The 22,119-nt window shown below is 32.7% G+C and overlaps 3 protein-coding genes across 3 annotated transcripts; 1 reads left to right on the forward strand and 2 right to left on the reverse strand.

Moving 5' to 3' along the window:
• Positions 1-483: 483 nt before the first annotated feature.
• Positions 484-3,612, reverse strand: LOC114412573. The gene is made up of 4 exons (XM_028376515.1): positions 3,264-3,612; positions 3,043-3,178; positions 1,548-1,716; positions 484-876 (listed from the first exon to the last, which is right to left on the reverse strand). The coding sequence occupies exons 1-4, from the start codon at positions 3,483-3,485 to the stop codon at positions 654-656; spliced, it is 750 nt and encodes a 249-aa protein (XP_028232316.1). The 5' UTR covers positions 3,486-3,612; the 3' UTR covers positions 484-653.
• Positions 3,613-5,240: 1,628 nt separating this feature from the next.
• LOC114412574 (endoplasmic reticulum-Golgi intermediate compartment protein 3-like) lies at positions 5,241-15,359 on the forward strand. The gene is made up of 13 exons (XM_028376516.1): positions 5,241-5,571; positions 6,618-6,691; positions 7,019-7,102; positions 7,286-7,366; positions 9,007-9,087; positions 10,671-10,763; positions 11,097-11,276; positions 11,418-11,485; positions 12,254-12,305; positions 12,896-12,949; positions 13,032-13,118; positions 14,390-14,456; positions 14,793-15,359. Exons 1-13 carry the CDS (start codon positions 5,289-5,291, stop codon positions 14,882-14,884), a joined length of 1,296 nt encoding a protein of 431 aa, XP_028232317.1. The 5' UTR covers positions 5,241-5,288; the 3' UTR covers positions 14,885-15,359.
• Positions 15,360-18,183: 2,824 nt separating this feature from the next.
• LOC114412575 (3',5'-nucleoside bisphosphate phosphatase-like) lies at positions 18,184-21,541 on the reverse strand. The gene is made up of 5 exons (XM_028376517.1): positions 20,989-21,541; positions 20,309-20,433; positions 19,806-20,120; positions 19,550-19,719; positions 18,184-18,818 (listed from the first exon to the last, which is right to left on the reverse strand). The coding sequence occupies exons 1-5, from the start codon at positions 21,328-21,330 to the stop codon at positions 18,403-18,405; spliced, it is 1,368 nt and encodes a 455-aa protein (XP_028232318.1). The 5' UTR covers positions 21,331-21,541; the 3' UTR covers positions 18,184-18,402.
• Between the last annotated feature and the right edge of the window lie 578 nt (positions 21,542-22,119).

Raw genomic sequence — 22,119 nt, forward strand, 5'->3', positions numbered from 1 at the left:
TAAATTTAGAAAAAAGAAATCATATGTTTTGAATCTCATAAGACTGATAAAATATTCAATTAATTTTTTTAAAAGAAATTAAACTAAACATACACTTAAATGGTAAATTCTTCTTGTGTGACATGTCCAAACATGCAATGATGCACTCACCAAACAAACTTCATAATTTTGGTCTTTTTTTTTTTACACAAAGAATAAGACCGTCGGTCTGTTTTTTTTTTTTTAAAATTAAAACATTCAAAAAAATTATAATTTAAAATAACTAAAAAATTGAAATAGATTTTGAAAGTAATAAAAACATGCCCTAAAATATCTCAAAAACTAATAAAAATGTTTTTTAAGTTTTTTTTAATTATGAAAACATGCCCTAAAATTTACATTTCTGAAGGAAAAATTCTTGTATGATTACAACACATGAAAACAATAGTGACATTTGGTAGTTATGTTTAGATTCAAGAGAGCCAAGAGATTTCTCTCTTAACGAACAAAAATCTAACTTCAGCTACTAATGATACCATAATTTTAGAGTCATATGTAGCAACTTGTACTTCTGTTGGCATTGATAACAATGAAGTTTGTTAATTTAACAGCATTGTCCTAAACACAAACACATTCTACCAGGTAACTGGTAACCTACAAGGAAACACATAATGCTAATCAAACTGTTGCCTTAGATGCATCTCTGTTTCACTTTTCCAGGTTGCATGGGATGATTGACCCTTCATCCTTTTAGATTTTTCCTTATCTTTGACAGTTGATCCTTTCTTCTTGGATTCTGTGCTGGTATCATCCTTTGGAGGGCGATCACCACATACAGGGCAGACCATTCCACGTGCACTAGAGTATGTTTTGGGAATCCCACACTGCAAGCACATTCTACAGAGAAAGTGAAGTACTCAGACTATTAGCAGCAACAACAAAAAAATTCTATCCATGCATGAGATAGAATAGAACTATAAGAGCGTGTTTGCATTGCCGTCGGAACTGTGGCAGCACAAAGCTCGATACACCTCCACTGCAGAAGTAACAAAGAGCATGCTTCTGCAAACAGAGGTTGGAGTTGCCGAAATGGCAATCCAAACACGCACTAAGTCTGTAACTTATTCTCAGGTTACTGCAAGTGCAAGTGGAACTTCCTTGTTATCTATTCAAAAGCTCACATCATAAACATTTTTTTTACCAAGATACACCAGTTGAATTTAGAGGAAGATAGAACGGAATATCTTAGATAGATTTAGGAAATGAGAATGCTTTATAATTCGAGGAAATGCCATACATAGGTTCAGCATATCATCCATATATATAGACTCTTGACACCCTTAGTGGAGACTATTTGCTAGACTAAAAATTAATCAAGTGCAACTCATTAGACACTGATACCACCCATGAACACTTAATAGATTTTATCACGCACTTCATCAACATACAATTTCCTAAGTGTGTCAAACTATTATTATTGGTATTATTTCCAACACATACTGTGAATTCACAAGGGAGCTTTATCTACAGACTACATACAGCACTAGTTATTAAGGAATAATGAATACCTTAAAAGCTCTGCAGCATCTTCAGCATTAGGATTTGTTGCAGTTGGCGCCCACTTGCCTCCTTCTGATGTGCCTGAGGCAGCTGATGTTGGTGCTTGGCTACCATTGATGTCACTTCTTACTCGCTCATGAATCCCAACCAGTTGAGGTTTTGCCTCTACGACCGCACCTATATGAAATGTATCATAAATATTGTACTTTCCAAATGAATGGGAATGTAAATCTATACTCATATAACAAGATTAAACCTGCAAAAAGAAAAAAATTAAGAGAGGTTTCTTCACTTTATTTTAACAAACTACCAACTGAATTAACACATCATAGCAATATAACAATCCCTAAGAAAGATTTATTTTAACTGCCCATTAGTTGTTTTTTCCTGGTAAAAGTGTATTTTAAGATATGGCAACTAAAGCAACAACACCCAGAAGCATTTTGAAAGGGAAACAGCCATTTAAACTTGATAGGCAGTCATGCAGTCTATTTATTTAGTTTTCTTTTAATTCCTTAGTGAATCAAATTACTTGGCACTTGTTTTAATTTTATATATTGTCAGAAGTCTCAACTCTCAGTTAATGGTGGAAGGCTCAACACTCAATTTTTTACAGGGGGGTCAGCACATGATAAGAAGTTGAAAATACAAAGTACTTAACTACTTATGTATAGACAATACACCAATCATTCAATGTACGATTTGTAAGTAATTTAAAGCATCTAATAGGTATACACAAGGCTTTCACACTGTGCCCACGGGCACACAATAGAAAGTCGTATTTATATCATTTAAGTTTGATATTCTGATAATCATTAACCTATCCTATATATTTTACTGCACTGACTGGTGGTTGTGTGACTTCTGGAGTGATCAATTCCTTTGCCAAGTCAACAATGTTAGATTAAATACACATGATAAACAATTTTCCTCAGTAGCAATTGTACACCAGGAAGCCAAATCCACCATTCACATGACCATAATAACCCATTAACCTGGATTCATAGAATGGACACCCCTCATAATTTTAATCCACCCCAAAATCAGGCCTAGCAACTAAACTTACATGAGTAACAAAATAACATGACAAATCAGGAAAATATTTGCAATTCAAGTGTAAATAGCCACACCAATTTCACTGAATACTCTTTCTAGTTGTACACTATAACAGGTCTAACTCTAAGTATGCAAAGAAAAGCTTACCAAAAATCAATGCCAAGTGCCAGCACCCCATGAATAGCAGACTGTATGTAACGTTGACAAAGGAAAAATTGAGACTAAACGCTATTTCAAAATCAAAGTGAATTCTTGCTTTGCTTACATAACACCTACACCTACCCTCCAAATCTAGCATACCCTTTTACACCAAGAGGCCACAGCTTAGCTTAGATATACCTTAGTCTAAAAATTACAAATTATATTTCCTCCACTTTAAATCTTTTTCAATATTAGAGGGGCTTTTTATTTCTTTTTTTTAATTAAGAATGATGCAATAATGAACACCTGTAGGTAAATCCTTCTTGTCCTTGCGGCGCCACCTATTGGCATGCTTCCCTTGTTGCTCATCAGCGTCTCTCGAAGAAGGGTTGTTGTTATACTCTTCCACACTGTTGTTCAGAAATTGTGGCGGTTCTGCAATCTCCATCAGGGCAACATAGAAATAGATTCAACAACGGAGGGGAAAATTCGAGAATCCCAAAGGGGAGGGAATGGAAGTTAGTTACTTCGGAGAAAGCGTCGAATGCAGAAGGAAGACCCGTGGCAGAAGGAGGATTCGGAACGTGGTCGAAGATGGATCTGTCGCCCAGAGAAGGGTGGTTTGCGGCGGCGGTCCAGGAGGCGGCGGCGGCGGCTTCATCGTCGGAATCTTCGAGGTCGGAATCGTGGGGTTGGGGTTGGTCTTCGTCTTCGGCGGAAGAATAACCTTGAATGAGAGACAAACTCATTGTGTGTTTGAGTCGAATGAAGGAACCCTACTAACTTCTCAATTCAACATATCAACCACGGACATGGCTCTCGGATTTGGCACTCGTTCATTTTATTTACTTTCTAGTAAGATTCCAGGGTCGATAATAATATGTGGAAATGGCTAAAAAATACTATGTTTGAATTTATATCTTCGGATAAAAATAAAAGTTAAATTTCTCTTTCAAGTCCTCTATTTTATTATATAGGTTTAATTTGATTTTTTTTTAATTTTAAAACTGATTCAATGTTATTTTTTAATTTTTTTATTTAATTTCATTGTCTCATTTTTAAAATTTATTTGTTTTTATAAAAATATATATTTTGTGACAATTTAAAATTATTTAAGTTAATTTTAAACCGTCACAACGTATAATTTCTTATAATTTAAATTATAATATTAAATTGAATGAATTTCAAAATTTAAAGATTAAATTGCAAAAAAATTAAAAGATCAAATTGAATTTAAAAAATAAATTAGAAGATTAAAAAATTAATTTAACATAAAAAATAATGATAAATGTTATTTTTAGACTTTTATATTTTTTTCTCTGTTGATCTATTAAATTTTAAAATTTTTATTTTAATTTATTTATACTTTCCAAGGATTTCGTGTTGATCTATTTTGGCTAAAATGTTTAATATGTTAATAAAAAATATGATATATTTTTTAATGCAAATTATAATAATGATGTGACATATTAATTAAAATGATATTATTTTAAATGATTTTATTTTATTATTTTAAATTTTTAAAAGATTTTATTTTGCTCCATTAAATTTACAAAATAATACATTTTAGTTGTATCACATATAATGTAAGAATTTAGTGAATGTAATTGAAAAAATTCTATCAAAATTGAAACACTTTCTTAAGTAAATATTGTGGAAGGTTGGCAAAGTCAGATATATTGATTGGAAAGGTAGGATCTTATCTAGAATAAAGAAAAGATTGAAAATTGAATTTGCTGCAACATACTACTGATTTACTAGGTTTATTTAGGTGTTGGATGTTGTAATGTATTTACTTATTTACATTTTTTTTACATCACTAATTAAGTTACAAATATGCGCACATTAATTGATATTTGTTGGTTTGTAAAATAATTTTTAACCATAATAATTGGTTCCAAAAAACAAGCCTACGAAAATGTGTGAATGATGGATTCGTGTTTTGGTCGATTCCTCCGGTGTGAAATAAAAGAATAAAAACATTGGATGAAAATATAACTTTTGATTAGAAAATAGCGTCCAGGAATTTGAATACACAGAACACACTCATGGGCATGGGAAAGTGAAAATTTGTTATAGATCCTTATTATTTTATTTTTTATTTTTAGAATATTTTTTTGGGTTTCAATTAAATTAGATCGACTAATAAATTATCATATAATATCTTCATTGAATTTTACAATAATTAATTCAAAATATATATAATCACAATATTTGTGTATACTTTGGAGAAATTTCCACCTTTAACACCAACCAATTTCTAAAGATTCGTTTTTCACCAATCAAGCAAACAACATATTTCAAGAAACCAGAAAAAAACCAGTTAATATGCTATTTACAGTTATTGAACATAATCATCAATTTCAAAAAGTTTTTTTATATCCTCTTTGAGATAAGCCATATCCGTTAAATTTAACTTCGAAAATCCATTTCCAAAATTAAAATGTTGAAAATAACCAATCACTCGAAAATATTTTAGAAAAAAAAAAAGAAGGAAAAAGGGGCTAGACGGCATGTTGGACTGATTTGACCTTGAAGAAGGGGTCATTCATATGATCCCGTGTTTGTTTGGGTCTTTCTTCATTCTTCAACCAACCCATTCCTTCCCCCACGCGCCATTCTCCGGCCACCGTCGACGACGGAACGCCGTTCACCGCTTCATATTCTCCCAAAGGCTTCGGCGACCGCCCGTGATGGATAAAGTCTTCAACAAGCTCCGCAATTTGGACGCTTACCCAAAAGTCAATGAAGATTTTTACAACCGCACGCTCGCCGGCGGCGTTGTCACCGTCGTTTCCGCCGCCGTCATGCTCTTTCTCTTCTTTTCCGAGCTAAGTATGGCCCCCGTCTTCTTCTTTTCCTTTTTTTAATTTTTTTTTTATATATATGTTGGATTGTTGGAACTTCGAATTTTTTTTTTGTTGCTTGGTTGGGAAAGGTGGGAAATTTAAAAGGGGGGATTTGAATTTTTTGGATTTTTATTTTTGGGGTGTTGAGAAGATTGTGCCAATTTATGTATCCTGTGCTTGGCAAATTTGTTGCATTGAGCTGAATTTGAAATGTATTTTTATTGAGAGGTGAGGGAACTTAGGAAATGAAAGATTTATTTTTTGGGTGGAGCGAGAGCTTTTTTAACCCTCTTTCTCTTCTAGGCATTATCATGTTTACAATAAGTTGATGGTTGAGACTTGAGAGTTCCAAGGCAATAAGGGCTTAGATCCATTGTTTCAATCATGTAATTGATGGGAAAAAAATTGATTAGGGATTTTCATTAAGATGGGTTTGTTTGGGCGTTCTGTTGGGTGCATTGATTCATCTTACAATTTTTTTCTGATAATATGACTTGAGTAGACTCTGTTTGGACAAACTTCTCCATAATCCCTTATAGGAGAAGAAAATCAGAAGGTAAAATGCATTTAGCTTATCCATAAGCTAAAATGAACTTATGCACCTTAGCTTTTGGAGAAGTTAAATGAAAAGAGCTTCTATAAAAGCTAAGTGCATAAGTTGATTTTCGATTATGCGAGGAGCTCAATTCGTTTGACATTCTTATTTTTCTTCTCCTATAAGTGCTTATGGACAAATTTATCCACTTAGGATCATACTCAATTAGTGAAAGTCTAATTCTATTGCTACACTTGTATCCCCTAAAGCTTATTTTTCTGCAATAATCATATGATGCGGTCATTGCTCTGGTTGTGGAGATTTAAGTTCTGCTAGTTTTAGGAATAAAAGGCATATACCAATCTTTTAAAAAAAAACGTGGGAGTTATATTCAATAAAACATAGTGAGCACTTAGCTGAGGCTGTCTTTTGTCTGAATTATTACCTTGCCTTTCCCATTAAACTTCAATAATATTATCTGTTACCTTTGATTGTAGGTTTATACCTCTACACAGTTACGGAGAGTAAGCTTTTGGTGGATACTTCAAGGGGAGATACCTTGCACATCAATGTAATTATTGTTATATTTACAGTGTAACTTATATAGTTTTATTTAGCTCTTCATATTCCAAGTCCAATCTATGGACCATGTTACGATTCATGGATTGTACAATATTATTTTGTTATTTAATTTATTAGTTTGGTTATATGTTGTTGATATAAATTTGTATAAAAACCATTATTCCATTTTTTCTAAAAAAAAATTCAAATGATTATGCAAGGGTTTGATTGGCTTTGTACCTTCATATATCCTGTAGGTTTGCCAGTGTTAGTCTTAATATAGACTCTACTTTTTCAGAGTAAAATTTTGATTCTTTTTCCCCCCTTGAAAATACAGTTTGATGTCACTTTTCCTGCTGTTCGATGTTCAATACTCAGCTTAGATGCAATGGATATTAGTGGCGAGCAGCATCTTGACATAGTATGTTCTTCTTAAATTAGCTTTTTATCAATTAATTATCAGTTCCTGTAGTTCTAACTGCATATTTATACTTCTTTATTCATTGCATTCTGTCTTATTATCTATCATTCCCAAAGTCTCATGTTCATAGCATTCTTGTTAATTATTAATTATTGTTTACACTACACTGTTTTTTATTTGCAGCGACATAATATAGTGAAGAAAAGAATTGATGCTAATGGTAATGTGATAGAAGAGAGGAAGGATGGAATTGGTGCACCAAAGGTTAGCTGAAATTCTCAGGCGCTTTTTTACTGCATAATGGTGGCTTGTTTTGTGATTACTGTAGAGTTTTATCTATTTTGTTGTTAAATTGCCTTTAGAATATTTATGATACTTTTAAAGGTTGCGTCATACGTCTTGTGTGTTTTCAACTCAATATCTATGTTCAGAAAGTGCAGCTTCTTGCTGAGTTGTTCTTCAAATGTACAAATTTATAATTCACTATAGTAGTAGTGAATATTAGGTAGTAAAGTATTAGTGGGAGCTTTAAAGAAAAGTGTAGATCAGATCAGAATGTTGAGGTAAATGAGTGGATATACAAGAAAGGAGGAACAAATGTATTGGGGGAGAAGGTTGGGGTAGCACCTATTGAGGAGATGACTAAAACTCACTGAAGGTGGTTGTAGTTTGGTAATGTGAGAAAAGTTAATCAGATGGAAGATAGTCCAGCTAAAAGGTGCAAAAGAAGACTGAAGAAAACTTTAGAAATTAGAAGAAACCATAAAAAAATACCGTATTCTAAATGGTTTTATTGAAAATTTGGTTCTTGGTCGATCCAAAAGGCGTCATACATGTAGCAGGCCCCATGCAGTTAGATAAGGCTACCTTATTGAAAATTTTGTTGATGCTGTATTTTAATACAAATTAAGAGGAACTATTGTTAATAGAAATGCTACCCTGAAACACATTCATACTTTTGTAGTATTAGAGAACCATGCTAGCTATGCGTAAATATTGCACTAAGCTGCTTGGAAATGAAAGGTCTTATGTTTGGGTTTCTTATATCTATAAGGATGACTAGTAGTTGGTGAAACATGAAATAGAAGATATTAGAATGGAGGTTTTGGCCAGTTAGATACTTCGTGTTAGCTATCAGCTTTGTTATGTTCAGATATTTAATGTGAAAGAATTTTAGCATAACTATAAGCTTTATTACTTAAGACAGGAATGAAAATAGGGATGATAGATTATTGTTGCATAACAATGAAGCTCTTACAGACTTTTCTGTGAAGATCTTGGGCTTCTACTCGCAAAAAGAACCTTTAGGCTAGATGGTCGTAACTGGTTATTCACTGCTCAAACTGTTTGAAAAGAGACTCTTATTGCTTGGGTTTGGCATTGTATTGCTGAATCTCTCTGATTATTTTTTTTCTCTTGTAGATTGCTTTTCCAGCATCATATTTGTTCTCCCAAGTCAATAATGTTGTTCTTGCTTCTTGATGGTTAAAGGAAGTAGAAGGTTCTCTAGTCTAGTTTTAGTTCTTTTATTTGATCTGTGGTACTTAAAAGATTATACACAATATTGAGGTGTCTACATTTGCAAAGACTGCATAGGGCATTTGATCCCCTGATGCGTTTGCCTTGATGAGAATTTGTTTTTTGGATCTTGGTCCCTTCATTACCAATAACGATTGCCATAATTTGAAGGCAACTGTTGTCGATACCTATCAATCTGATGGGTAAACTTTAGTTATAATGGTGCTAGTTATCTCATACCCCTTGTTTCTTTAAAGGAGTTGAAATTCATTTTTCTATTCTTCATCATGTTTCTACTAATTTTTTATATTTTGTCATATTTGGAAGACAAAGGTCAATAATAATGAATTTACTTTTTCATTTCCTGTATATCTTTCTTAATGCAGATTGAGAGACCCTTACAGAAACATGGTGGCAGACTTGGACATGATGAAAAGTATTGTGGTTCATGTTTTGGTGCAGAAGAGGTACCTTTGACCATTTACTACACTTAAATTTGATCCAGTTTTCTTATGATTTTATAACTACCATAACATGTATTGGGTGTCAATGTGGACTGACAAGACTTTAAGGCTTTGATGTTTTATAGAATATATCTTTTTTTAAAAAAATTGTTCTGAAGGATTTAAGGCTTTAAAGAAAAAGGAGAAATTAGGTATCAAGGGTTGTGGTGACAGAATTTGGTGAGATTTAACTATGAGAACAACTTTTGGGATCTAAACATGGTAATCAAAGGTGAAGAGTGTCCTTAAGGCTCTAAGTTTTTAATGCCTTGTGCCATAAGGACCAGGCCTCATTAAAGAAAGACGTAAACAACCATAAAGATTTAACTGTCTTGCTTAAAAAAAATAGTGTTTTACTCTATTATGGACGTGAAACATAACTCAGTGCATGTGTGTTTTGTACTTGGAAAAGAAAACATATTGCTTGTTAGTTCACTCTGCAAATGAATGAAAAAAAGAGAGCATCAAAAGCAGAATAAAGAAGAACTTAAGAGAATAGTATTAAATGAGAAGATTTTTATATTTTCATTCTGATCTGACTTCAACAAGTGAAGACAACAAATATAATATCTTTTCAGTGGGGCAACATTATCAAATAAAAAGATATGATATGGAGGTGAGTGGTGTTTGCCTCCTTTCATGTGTTGTTTTATGCACTTCGTTTTTTAAAGAGGTGATTGACCTGTATGCCACTGTTCTTTATACAAAAACCTAAGGACTCTTATGGATTGAGCTTTATAAGTAAGATGCTCACCTGGATTGCCTCTGCTCTGATGGAAAAGTGCCATTAAGGCACACTTTTTGCCACCTTTAACTACATTGGATGTAAAACAACTACACATTTGTGGGGGTTAATTATGAACCAAAGACAAAGGATGGATACTGGAGACTTGGTGAAAGGATATTGCTATTGAAACACTGTCTGGCTTTTCTTGTGAAAATTGCTTGGAAAACATGTTCTGCGATCTTCGTCTTTATATTATGAGTTTTCTGTAGTTTTCCCATTGGTGACAGTTTTGCCTTGGTGTATTCAATTTCTGTTCTATGCCTCATGTCTAATCACATCAATGTTCTCATGTTTGTTAAGTTGAAAAAATAGAAAGATACTCTATTTCTGTGTGCTTATTCTTAAACACCAAAATTATCTTCACTGTTACATTTCAGTAACAATGTTAATAACAATGATAAATCCTAATAACACTGATTTGTTCAATGTATATTATAGACAAAGTTAGGCTGGTGCAAATGTACATGGAGATACATGGTTGGGATGCTGGATAAAATTTTTGTGGCTTGACTAACACAGCAGCATTTGTTCTTGAATGATCACAGAATCTATGGTTGACTGAAGTTTATGAGTAGCTATTATTATGCTGAAGTTAAATTTAATTATTATCATTACTGCTTTCATATGAGTAGTCCAATATGCTGCTAAATTGTATATTTTACTGTGTATTTGTACACTTTCATGTCAGTGCAACTTATACTCCAATCGTTTCTTTATTTCTTATATGTCTATGCTTTCTCTATCGCTTGTTCTCATGCAGTCAGATGAACACTGTTGTAATTCTTGTGAAGAAGTGCGTGAAGCATATAGGAAAAAGGGCTGGGCAATGACAAATATGGATTTGATTGATCAGGTTGGCTTCATACTCTTTGTATTACACAATAAACACTGGAATTTTCTGTGGATTCAAATGCCACACTTATGAGGCCGTAGCTGTACACATTTTATTTATTTTGTTGCTGAAGCATATTTATTATGATTTATAAGAGCTTAAGAATGCAATGAGGAGGCTAACAACACAATTAGAATTGAAAAGGCTCCACCGTACCTTTGAGTTTTTGGCTGAATGAAATCTGACATGTGTGTTAATTATATTGGACTTGTGTACTTTGCCCTGATGTTTGAATTTGTAGTGGGAATTTTGTCAGAGAAATATTGCATTCTGACGCTTTGGTTTTTCTTTCAGTGTCAAAGAGAGGGTTATGTGCAAAGGGTAAAGGATGAAGAAGGTGAAGGATGCAATCTTCAAGGATCTCTTGAAGTTAATAAAGTAGCAGGAAATTTTCATTTTGCAACTGGGAAAAGCTTTCTTCAGTCTGCTATATTTCTGGCTGATCTGCTTGCTCTACAGGATAATCATTATAATGTAAGACTGAACTGATTTTTTATTATTCATTGCCTGAATTGTGTATATATTCTGAAAACTTTGATAAATTTCTGATGCTTTCCTTTTGCTTGTAATCTCATATCCTCATGTTGATTTAAAAAAATATGGTGTATGATGCAGATTAGCCATCGGATCAACAAATTAAGTTTTGGTCACCATTTCCCTGGATTGGTAAATCCTCTTGACGGGTAATTTTCTTCTCCAGCAGATGCCTTTATTTTCTGGTGACAAGGATGGCATGTGGCATAGGTGTTTTCACATACTGGGATTTTTAAATTTGAATCTAATGCCATTGATTGAAATTCTAAAGTAATTTACTTCACCCTCTATCATAAAAGTAAAACTTAATCAAATTTCTATTATATAAGTAAAAAGACTATAACAAGGTTTAAATTATTTTCACCACAAAGCATGTTTCCTTCTGTTGCAAAGCACTAAAATGAAAAGCAAATGTTTTCTCATTCTCCCAAATAGCCATTTGAGACCTTCAAAAATCATAACCAAACAGATTGTAACAGATTTGATGAATAAGGCGTAACTTCATTAGATAAAGTACGATCAATTCCCATTTGTTACCCTTATTCAATCCTATTTGTTGAGAACAAGGAAGCATGCAAATGTCTGGATGCCAAGATGAACCTTTAACTCAGCTACTGCAAATGAATGTGTTCTTCACATTCTCTCAACATATAGGGCTGAAACAAGGGTAAGAAAGATTTTTTAGTGCCAACATCCATTAGCTTCCAGTTATGCTTAGCAACAATTTGAAGTTCTAATCTCCAAGTTTTATATTGGTTTTCAATAGAGTAGGTTTGTATAGTAAATGCAAAATACAGTGTGTGCAAAATACATTATTGGTTTTCTAAAAATAGCCTTTAAAAAATGCTGTGACTAAATTTTTCCACCCTCAACCATTTGAAGTCTCCTCATTTTCTTCTCCTTCCAATACTTTGCAGGGTAAAGTGGGTGCAAGGACCTGCTCATGGCATGTACCAGTATTTCATAAAGGTTGGTAGTTGGTACTATCAGGGACATATTCCTAATTAGAGATTTTGTTTGCGTGTCAAGTTTTTTAACTAATTGATGTTAAATCCAACTAATTTATTTAATTTTTATCTCACTATTTTGGCTGTACTATTACTTTTATGGAAACATTAACATATCAAGTTTTCATGATGATATTGCATTCATTTCTTTTCTTTACTTTTTTTTGGGGGAAAAAGGGGGTGTGGGTGGGTTGAATATACTGCATTCAATTTTGATGTTTTAATGCTATTATGGATTTCTATTATGTTATTACCCTTTTCTCCCTTGTAGGTGCACTGCTTATAACATGATATTGCATTTGTTTTTTTTTTCCTTCTCTTTTATTTTTTCATATGGTTAGTATACAGTATACTGCATTCATTTCTACAAACTCTAGTATATTCTAGTGTTTGTCCTGCCAAAGCTGAGAGAACCAGCAAAAACATCTTGAATATTTGCTTCAACATATTGCATCCAATGTTGTTTTTAGCTTTCTTCTAACTATTTGAATATTGTGCATGCAATTATGCACCGAGTTGACACTTGTTTGGGCCTCTGTGTACACATTGCAGGTGGTCCCTACAATATACACAGACATTAGAGGCCGTGTTATCCATTCAAATCAGGTATGGTTGATATCATGAACATACTGTCGTGTCATGTTTCATTTGATAGTGCTTATGTAGCATAATAAATGTTATTGCACAGTATTCTGTGACTGAGCATTTCAAGAGTTCAGAGCTGGGTGTTGCAGTTCCTGGAGTTTTCTTCTTTTATGACATATCTCCAATCAAGGTAAAATTGCCTAATTTTACTAGCAAATTGTATAAAATGTTGATGTTTCTTCTTCTTCCGTTGACTGCACTCAACATTTGTGTTTTCCCACTTTAGTTTGATACAGCCCGGCATGCATAATAGTCTTAGTCTTTCCTATTAAGATATTTTAAACATTTCCTCATATAGTGAATGGGGCACATTTGGGGAATTGGGGTTGAGTGCTGAATTTTATGCACACTGTAGATGAATGGTTAATTTTCTGCATCCCTATTTCATTTTTCCACTCGTGAACTCTTGCATTTCAGATGCTCTCATCCATCCTGTGAATTTATTGGGGCCTGTTTTGCACTTCTGATGCTCTTCTCTATTTAAAAATTGTTATTATAGATTCAAAAGGACATGAAATGAAAAGTCAATCAAGGACACGATTATATGCAGCCAGTAATATGATATATTAATCCCCTTCACCCACCTTGAAATTTATTTATTTCCGCAAGTATTATTGTCACCAAGGAGTTTTGAAGTATTAGGCCTTGACCATCTCCATTGATGAACAAAGTAAATCCTGAGATTTAACGTAATCAAATTCCAAATCAATACTTGAACATCAAAACTTAAGCCAGTTTAACTTTGGAGTAATACTTGATCTCTGAAAACTACATTAGTATAAATTCAAAATTTGAAAGTTCTGGCTTCTAGAAATCAAAGATAATTTTTCCAAAATCTTCTCATTATGTAAAACAACTTGAAAATACCCCAAGGGTGTAAGTGTAATCAAATAGTAAGAAAATGCAAAATTTTGTATTTAGCTAGTGATTTGGAGAGCAGGCTGCGACTAATCCTAAAATTCTGGATGAGGTGGAGTTATTGACTCAAATGTGCTATGTGGCAAGAAATTCAAATGAGTTCCTACCCTCAAAGTATGGAGACTTCTGTCACGTGACTATAAATGTTTGGTAACCATATGGCACCATTAACAGTGGCAACTTATGACAATGATCTCAATCATGTTATTGAGGCAGCTGCTAAGCACAAAAATAGAGAAAATTGAAATAATGCTTTTGCATGTTACAGCTGTGGTCCCTATGATTGATGTTGGTATTTCAATATTCTTCCATTTGAAATTTTCCCCAAAATATAGTGCATCCTGATCCTGATTCAGTAGCAACATGTATCTATTATCTTTTTATTACGTGGAGGATATATATATATAAGAACCTGTTGATGCATATTGTCGTGCATTTTTATGATTGGATCTCTTAAATAAATTGATATGTTTTATGCTGCAGGTCAACTTTAAAGAGGAACATATTCCATTTTTACATTTCCTGACCAATATTTGTGCAATTATTGGAGGTAATTCCTTGTTCTCTCTATCCACTCCAGGCCTAGAAAAGATAAGGGTGATAAATTAATTTCTTATCAAATGATTACATGAATAGAGTTAAATGAAAGAATTTAACGGGAATATATGGCATTATAAATGTTTTTTACACTATTATTCAATCATAGATTGCCATATAATTGAAAATTACGTTCTTTAGTAATAGTTAACTTTAAAAGTTATATCTAAAGTGATCTCTAATTAATTGACAGTATAAAAAACTTTACACTGCACAGCCTATCAAAATTAAGCTCTAAGTTTTTGGCTCACGCTGCTAATTAAAATTGAATTTCAATCTTTTTGTGTAGGTGTATTTACTGTTGCGGGAATAATAGATTCATCGATATATTATGGTCAGAGAACAATCAAGAGGAAGATGGAGCTTGGAAAATTTACATGATGTGGTCAAATTCTGCATGAGTGCTCTAATATCCTAATTGATTTGACGTATTTGGTTGGCTGGTGCATTGAGTATCGTTTATAATGTGGTAGCATATGCACATAATGCCAAGGGTAAGCAGAGCCGTAGGTTCGGTTGATGCATGAAGTGTATTTTTTGGATCATGATTTTTCCTTTAATGTGTAGCAATTTCTATTAAGTTGCTACTTTGGTGGGTTTTTAATATATGGATGAAGATGAGGAATGCAAAGAGTTGTTGGGAACTTTTTAGATATTTTTGCTGCATAATACATGACATGGTTGATTATGCATAACATACAGTTCTTGTGTTGCTGTTCCCCGTGCTGTAATCTAGCCAATGTTTTCATTGAACTTGAAGAATTTGAAGCTGCTAAGTTAGGATTTAAATATTTTGTCACGTTTCCTATATGCTTAGTTAATGTTCACAATTCAAGGGCAACAATTTTGTTTGATATGATGAGAAATGTTTCAGTATTTTTCGTTTAACCCACTGTGCTTATGGTCCATTTAGTTTTGGATTATGCATATTTTGTTACGTTAATTTTGTATTGTGCTGATTTAAGTTCTTCTATTTTTTTTTTATAAAAAAATTAGACAAATCCCATCCATATATATTTTTTTATATCTTAAACAGTTAAAACGCATTCTAATTTATTATTTAAAAATATTTACAAATTAAATTGAATAAATCGTTTAAAATATCGAGTTCTAAATTCACCAATTAAAACATCATATTTTACTTGAAATAAAAAGAAAACTCAATTTTCCTTTAAATCTTAATTTTATATGCTATAATTGTTTTTAATCAAACTTTATTAAAATTATACCATACCGTAAATTCATTGTAAATTCCTAAATACTTGAATAGAAATAATAACTTGAGCGCTTTAGGTAGAAGGAAATAGGTGATAGGGTCAACTTTACTTAATTTTAAAAATAGAAGAAATTAATTAGTTTAACAAAATTTTGGGAGGCCAAAATTTTACACTGGTCAAACTAAAGGGATTAAATATGTAATTAAATCTATACATTAATGAGAAATGGCAAAAATTTTATACAAAAAGATTTCGCATTATCCATGTTAAGTAGCAATGTTGATTTTAAATTGATAATCAATTATACAACAGTTTTTTTTTTTTTGAAGGAACACAACAGTAAAATTTTAAACTAAACAAAAATATAGCTAAATATTAAGGAAAAAATATTTACGTACCTTAAACTTTATCCTTTTTTACAAATAAACATCTTAATATTTAATTTTGTCTCAATTGATCCCTAACTTTATCTCATTTGTAAATAGACACCATGCACTTTAATTTCGTTTCAATTAAATTTTACCTTTTTTTTGCAAATAGGGACCTAATTTCAGTTCAATTAATTGTTAAAATTGACTCCTTTCATTAACAATATCTTATAATAAATGGGAGTTAAGTTACTAACAAAAAAAATCCAATTTTTATTAATTTATTTAATTTCAACTGTTAAATTTTTTTATAAATCACTTTTTCAAACATTAAAACATAATAAAATTTAGAATTAAAAAATCAAATAAAAACATTTTTTTATTAATGTTATTATTTTCCTTTTTTCATATATCTTCTAAATTTATTTTCTTGGTTATATTTAAATATAGAAAAAATGAGTTGTAACAAAAAAAAATGAATGATTAACATTTTAAGATAAATAACTTGAAATAATAAATATTAGTAAAAAGATAAGTTTTAAAGATCAATTGAAATGCAATTAAAGTTTAAGGTGTGTATTCACAAAAAGTTAAAGCTTAAATATCAATCATAATAAATTTAAAATTCATGGTGTTTATTTGCAAAAGTTAAGTTAAAGATTAATTGAGACAAAGTTAAAATTCAGGATGTCTATTTGTAAAAAAGGGAAGTTTAAGGAAACTTAACGCTTTTTATCCAAACATTGATTATAGTTTAAGTTTTTAACATAGATAATTAAAGCTTCTGTCATGCTCTACAAACTTTGTTAACATCCTTGAAATTAGGGTTGTCTATGAGATTGATTTAATCTGGTTTAAGAGAAAAATGCTTTTTAAAAAAAGCAATTTAATCAAAATAATTAGATCCAGTTTGTCACCTCTTTTTATTTGAATCTAAACCAAACTAAAAGAATGAGTAGATTCAAACAATAATATCAAAACAAAAAAGAGATTCAAACAACAATTACAATAATTTATTGCATTAACACCAAAATTTTAATAAAAACAATAAAATGTGGCTGTTGAGTAGATTAAGAAAATAATTAAAACTTAAACTAAGGACTTTACCCCAAAGGAAATAGATTTCAACCAGCAAACTCTCAAATGCCTGGCCAATCTCCCTAGCTGCGTCATTGCCCAAGAGAACAGATTAATCGTTTGCTTCCAGCTCAGCATTATATAGGAAAGTTTCATGTTTAACAACTTGTTTTGTCTTCGATGTGGGACTAAAAAACTCTTTTTATTCTTCAACATTTGCAACCCAGTACTTGTAATAATATTCGTTCCACTAATTGTCATCCAATTACACCAAGGTGTCCTTATCTGAGCATAATCAAGATCATTATTGAAAACATCATGTTTTTCACAGCAACCCAACTAGAACCTTTAAAAAATTTCCCACTCGTTTTTCAATTCCCTTACAAAGCTCCTTTATTTTGATGCTTGAGTAGCTTAATGGTAAATGGAGCAGATTCCTCCACCACTATATTTGATTGGGATTTGAAGACTATAAGAACTGTAATATTTGATTGGAGATGCAATCTGTCGAATCTTCTAGCTAGCACAAACTAAGAACGTGTTTGCTTTGCCGGTGAAAGTGATAGCTAAGTACAAAACACCTCCACCACAGAAGTAACAAAGAACATGCATCTCCAACCTCTGTCCGGCAATTCAAACACACTAAATTTCTCTCTACCACTACCAAGAGGAGCTGTATAAACACAAACATGTTACCTTCTAAAAAATACTTGCGTATAATTCAAGATAGAACTCCGTAAATTTTGAAGGTGAAACTTCATTTAGTTTTTCTTTTAGAGTATTGATTCAGAGTTCTCTTGTGGCCCTCAGATTCTTTAGAAGATTACACAAATTATTCGTACAATTTTAAAGTACTTTGAACGTTAAAACCTCGTTAAGTTTTTCTTTCATATTTGATTCAAAGTAACTTCTCTTGTGGCCCTCCAATTCTTTAGAAGATTACAAAAACTATTCAGAATAAGAATGGCATCCGAAATTATCAAGCATTGAAGAGGGAATCCCTCCTGTTTCAACTCTCGTAGATACAATCTTTTCTGACAAATTTGCATTAAGAAAAAGAGAAAAAAGAAAATAACATCAGCGGTAGAAGATAAAACAATAATATGAGAAACGTTTGCTCAATGATCATAGAAAATTTTCAAAAGAATCAACAGACATTTGAACTTGAATAACAAATTTAATATTAAGATTTGGCTGCCAACAATACTGGGAATGATAAAGGTGGCATGCACAACTTCTATTTAGTCTCTATGAGAACCTGAATTCCTTCGTGACTATCTGAAACATTGGAAAGCTTCAACTTGATAGCTTCAAACCCTGCATTTTCCATCTCCTGGCTAGACAACCAGAGGGGTAAACAATGATCAATCAAGTCCTGTCCAAAACTCAAGGGTGAGCCTCCCTTAAAAATCCGGGTTCTCCCAAACCTTGTAATTGTTGCTAGGTTTGAATCAGAAGGCTCCTCAGCATAACACTCTAATATCTCCCTGATGGCATTGCACCAGATAGGCCGAGCTACCATAAGGAAGTCATGCAACACTAGTACTGGAAGGTTCACACTTCCCAGCTCAGATTCATTGTGCCCTCCTCTCCCGTGATAATCTGATCCTCCAATCTTTAAAAGCCCATAGGCATCAGCCAAGTCACTATATGCTGCACATCAAAAGCAAAAATTAACATACAAGAATTTAATAAGAATTTGTTTCTGTTTATACTTCATGATATAATTTCTCATCACACAATTGTAACCTGATAAAATGCAGTTGGTAAGATTCAACAGTACATGGATGCTTTCATTGTGCATACCGTTAATTTTATGACTAGATATGGATAACCTTCTGTGGGAAATGCTAGCACACTTTCTCTAATATACTCTTTTAAAGACACTTTTGATTATTGACTGAACTTTATTGGAAATCACAAATTTATATGGGTCCTAGTCCTTATTCAAATGAACTCTCATTCATGATTTTGTAGTTTCCAAAAAAAGTTAATTGATAGAAGTGTGTTAGAGCATGAGTTACTAGCACTACTCCACCGTCAGTTTATCTGCTGCTAGTCAACATCTACAATTAGAAACAACTTAATGTGCTGATACCCAAGTTGACAGTGCTGAGGCGATTTTTCTCTTCCACAGTGGACTCGACTTTATAATAGGTTATCAAACAGTTGAATAGGGTAAGTGGAAGGAGGCAGAGGAAAGCCATGCAATAAAATTAGAACAATTCATGGTCTCTGTTTTGGAATAAATCAGAATAAATTATGATTCAACTTCAGACAAAGGTACAAGGTTAGGTTTCACAAAGAGACTCGTAATCCTAAACTGCTCAATAACATCATTTTAATGATTAAACAAGTGAGAAACTTTTCTACTGAGCATTTACCTGCCAGCCTTCCATCACTTTTGTAGACCTCCATCCCATGAAGACCAGCTTCTTTTAACCCTCTAATAATGGGAATTGGATTTTTCAATGCCCATGGATGAGCCAGAACAGCCACACCCCCAGTATGACAAATCATTTTTATTGCTTCCTCTGCCAGAGGCTCACTTCCCCTGAAACACAATTGCCACATCCTTAACAATTTTCCCTAACTACACAAAATAGTTACAACCAACAAGAGCAAGCAATGCAATATTACGTGGCATAAGCCGGTCCACCGTCAAAAAGATACCGAGCAAAGGCTTGTCTGAGATTTTCTACATAACCTGCCTCAACCATGGCACGGGCGACATGAAGCCTCCCAGGGGCAACCCCCTTGCCAGCAATCCTGCAAACGTGCTCCCATTTAAGAGGCAATTTGAGCTTGTTCAGTTTTAAGACAATGTTCTGCGCACGAAGAAAACGTCCATCCCTTATATTTGATAGAAACTTATCCAGCTCCTCAAACCTTGATGGTCCAATACTGCTGTAATATGCTAAAATGTGAACTGGTTCCTTTACTTCAGAGTCTCCTCTGCCAGTGGATTTGCATACATTAGTTGCATGTAGAGAAGGGATATTAAATATTAATTGATTTTGACAATTATAGTTTATAAATTTTCCTGCTTTCCATCTCTCAATAGAGAAAAGCAACACAGTAATACAAGTGTCAATTCATTTAACAAGCATCAAGTATGTAACATTTAAAAATTAAAAAATCACCTTGGAGAAAACATGGTACTAATTTCAACACCTGGGATTATCTTGATGCCATATTTACGAGCTGATTCTACAGCTTCAGGAATGCCTGACATAGTGTCATGATCTGTCAGAGCAAGAACTTTCACCTGTTATGAGCAAATAACATTAATTAAAAAAGGAGCCTATCACTAAAAAAGGAAACCCTATGCACAGCAGTTGATGCCTTAGGCAATCCTCTTGTACCATCATGGGTAACAGCAATTTAGAATTATTGAATAATAAACATTGAAATTAACCTTAAATTTCAGTTGACTTTCTATCAACCATACCATCTCTCATTAAATAGTCACAGGGATATTAGCAAACATCTTGGTTGAAAATGCACATATTTCTAGAAAATCCCAAATAGAGAAATAAACACTGATCCATTGTCTGACTCTGATTCTTTGATTTGCGGATAATACCAAAATGAGAAGTTAAAACAAAAGACAATGAAATTAAGAGGGCACAACCTATTTCTCATCTGTTAATAACAAACTCACTTATTCTGCTGAGTAAATAAATTCTGATAGTATTTTGTTTTGTTTCTGGCGAATAGAAAGGTAACTAGCTGCTAGAAAAAGATAGTACTTTCCGATAAGGCTAAGCATAAAAAACACCAACTTTAACAAAATGATTGAAGAGAGAACATTGAAACTTACGCCGTTGAGGTGGGCTCTCTCAACAACTTTAGAAGGGGAGAAGAAGCCATCACTGAATTTGGAGTGAGAATGCAATTCAAAGAGGAGCTTCTCCCCGCCTCTCCCCAGAGGCTTCTGAACACCAAAATCATCGACAACACAAGAAGAAGAAGACGAAGACGAAGCAGAAGGGTGATCCAAGAAAACCCACTCGCTCACTAACTTAAAGGCCAAAACTTGCTCGTGGGTCATCTTCTTCTTGCTCCCACCCCTGCTCTTCTTCTTCTTGTTCTTCTTCTTATTGTTGTTGTTATTGGAATTGGAAATCCCCGTGGTGCTCTCAACCGCGCACCCATCTCCCATCACTGGCAGTGCAGAAAAGAGTGAAAATTTGGTTCTTTATTTGTTAAAATTGTTAGGGTAGTAACATAACAGAGAGAGAGAGAGAGAAGAAGTGAGGGGCTAAGGCTAACAAGGTAGTAGATGCCCTTATACTGAAGGGTAGTGTTCAGGTCACAGGTGTCCTCAAGGTTAGCCCTTTGGTGACTATGGTCAGACAGAGACAGGTGTACCCCAATACTCACTCTTTGCTTTCTTTCTGCAATATACTGCTAGCCCTTTTTCTCTCCACTAAATCCAATAATATTATACTAGTTTCCTTTCTTTTTATCTATTTTTTAATGTTATTGTGTGGAAATCAATAAATATAATAATTTTTTTTATTCTAAAATTGTTACGGAGTTTTTTAGTTTATTTTATTTTATTTTTTACTTTACAATAAAATGTATGTGTAAATTAATTAAAAATAAAAAACAAGTAAAATATAATTGATAAAAAATAATAATTAATGTGATTTTGAATTTTACAAACAAGAGATAAACATGAATAAATTTTTTTCCATGAATCCAACAATTAAAAAATAACAAAGGAAATATTTGAGAGTAAAGTTTTCTCTCTAAATAGTTATATACTCAAATTTAAATATAAATAAAATAAAGGCTTAATTGTAAAAAAATTCTCTTATTTTTTTATTTTATTAAATCGGTTTTCTTATTTTTTTAATTTACTATCAAAATTTTCTTATTTTTTAAAATTCATTATTTGCATCAATATAAAAAAAACTAAACGTTGACTATTAACTTATTTTATCAA

This window comes from Glycine soja, chromosome 5 (assembly GCF_004193775.1).
Source record: "Glycine soja cultivar W05 chromosome 5, ASM419377v2, whole genome shotgun sequence".
NCBI lineage: Eukaryota > Viridiplantae > Streptophyta > Magnoliopsida > Fabales > Fabaceae > Glycine > Glycine soja.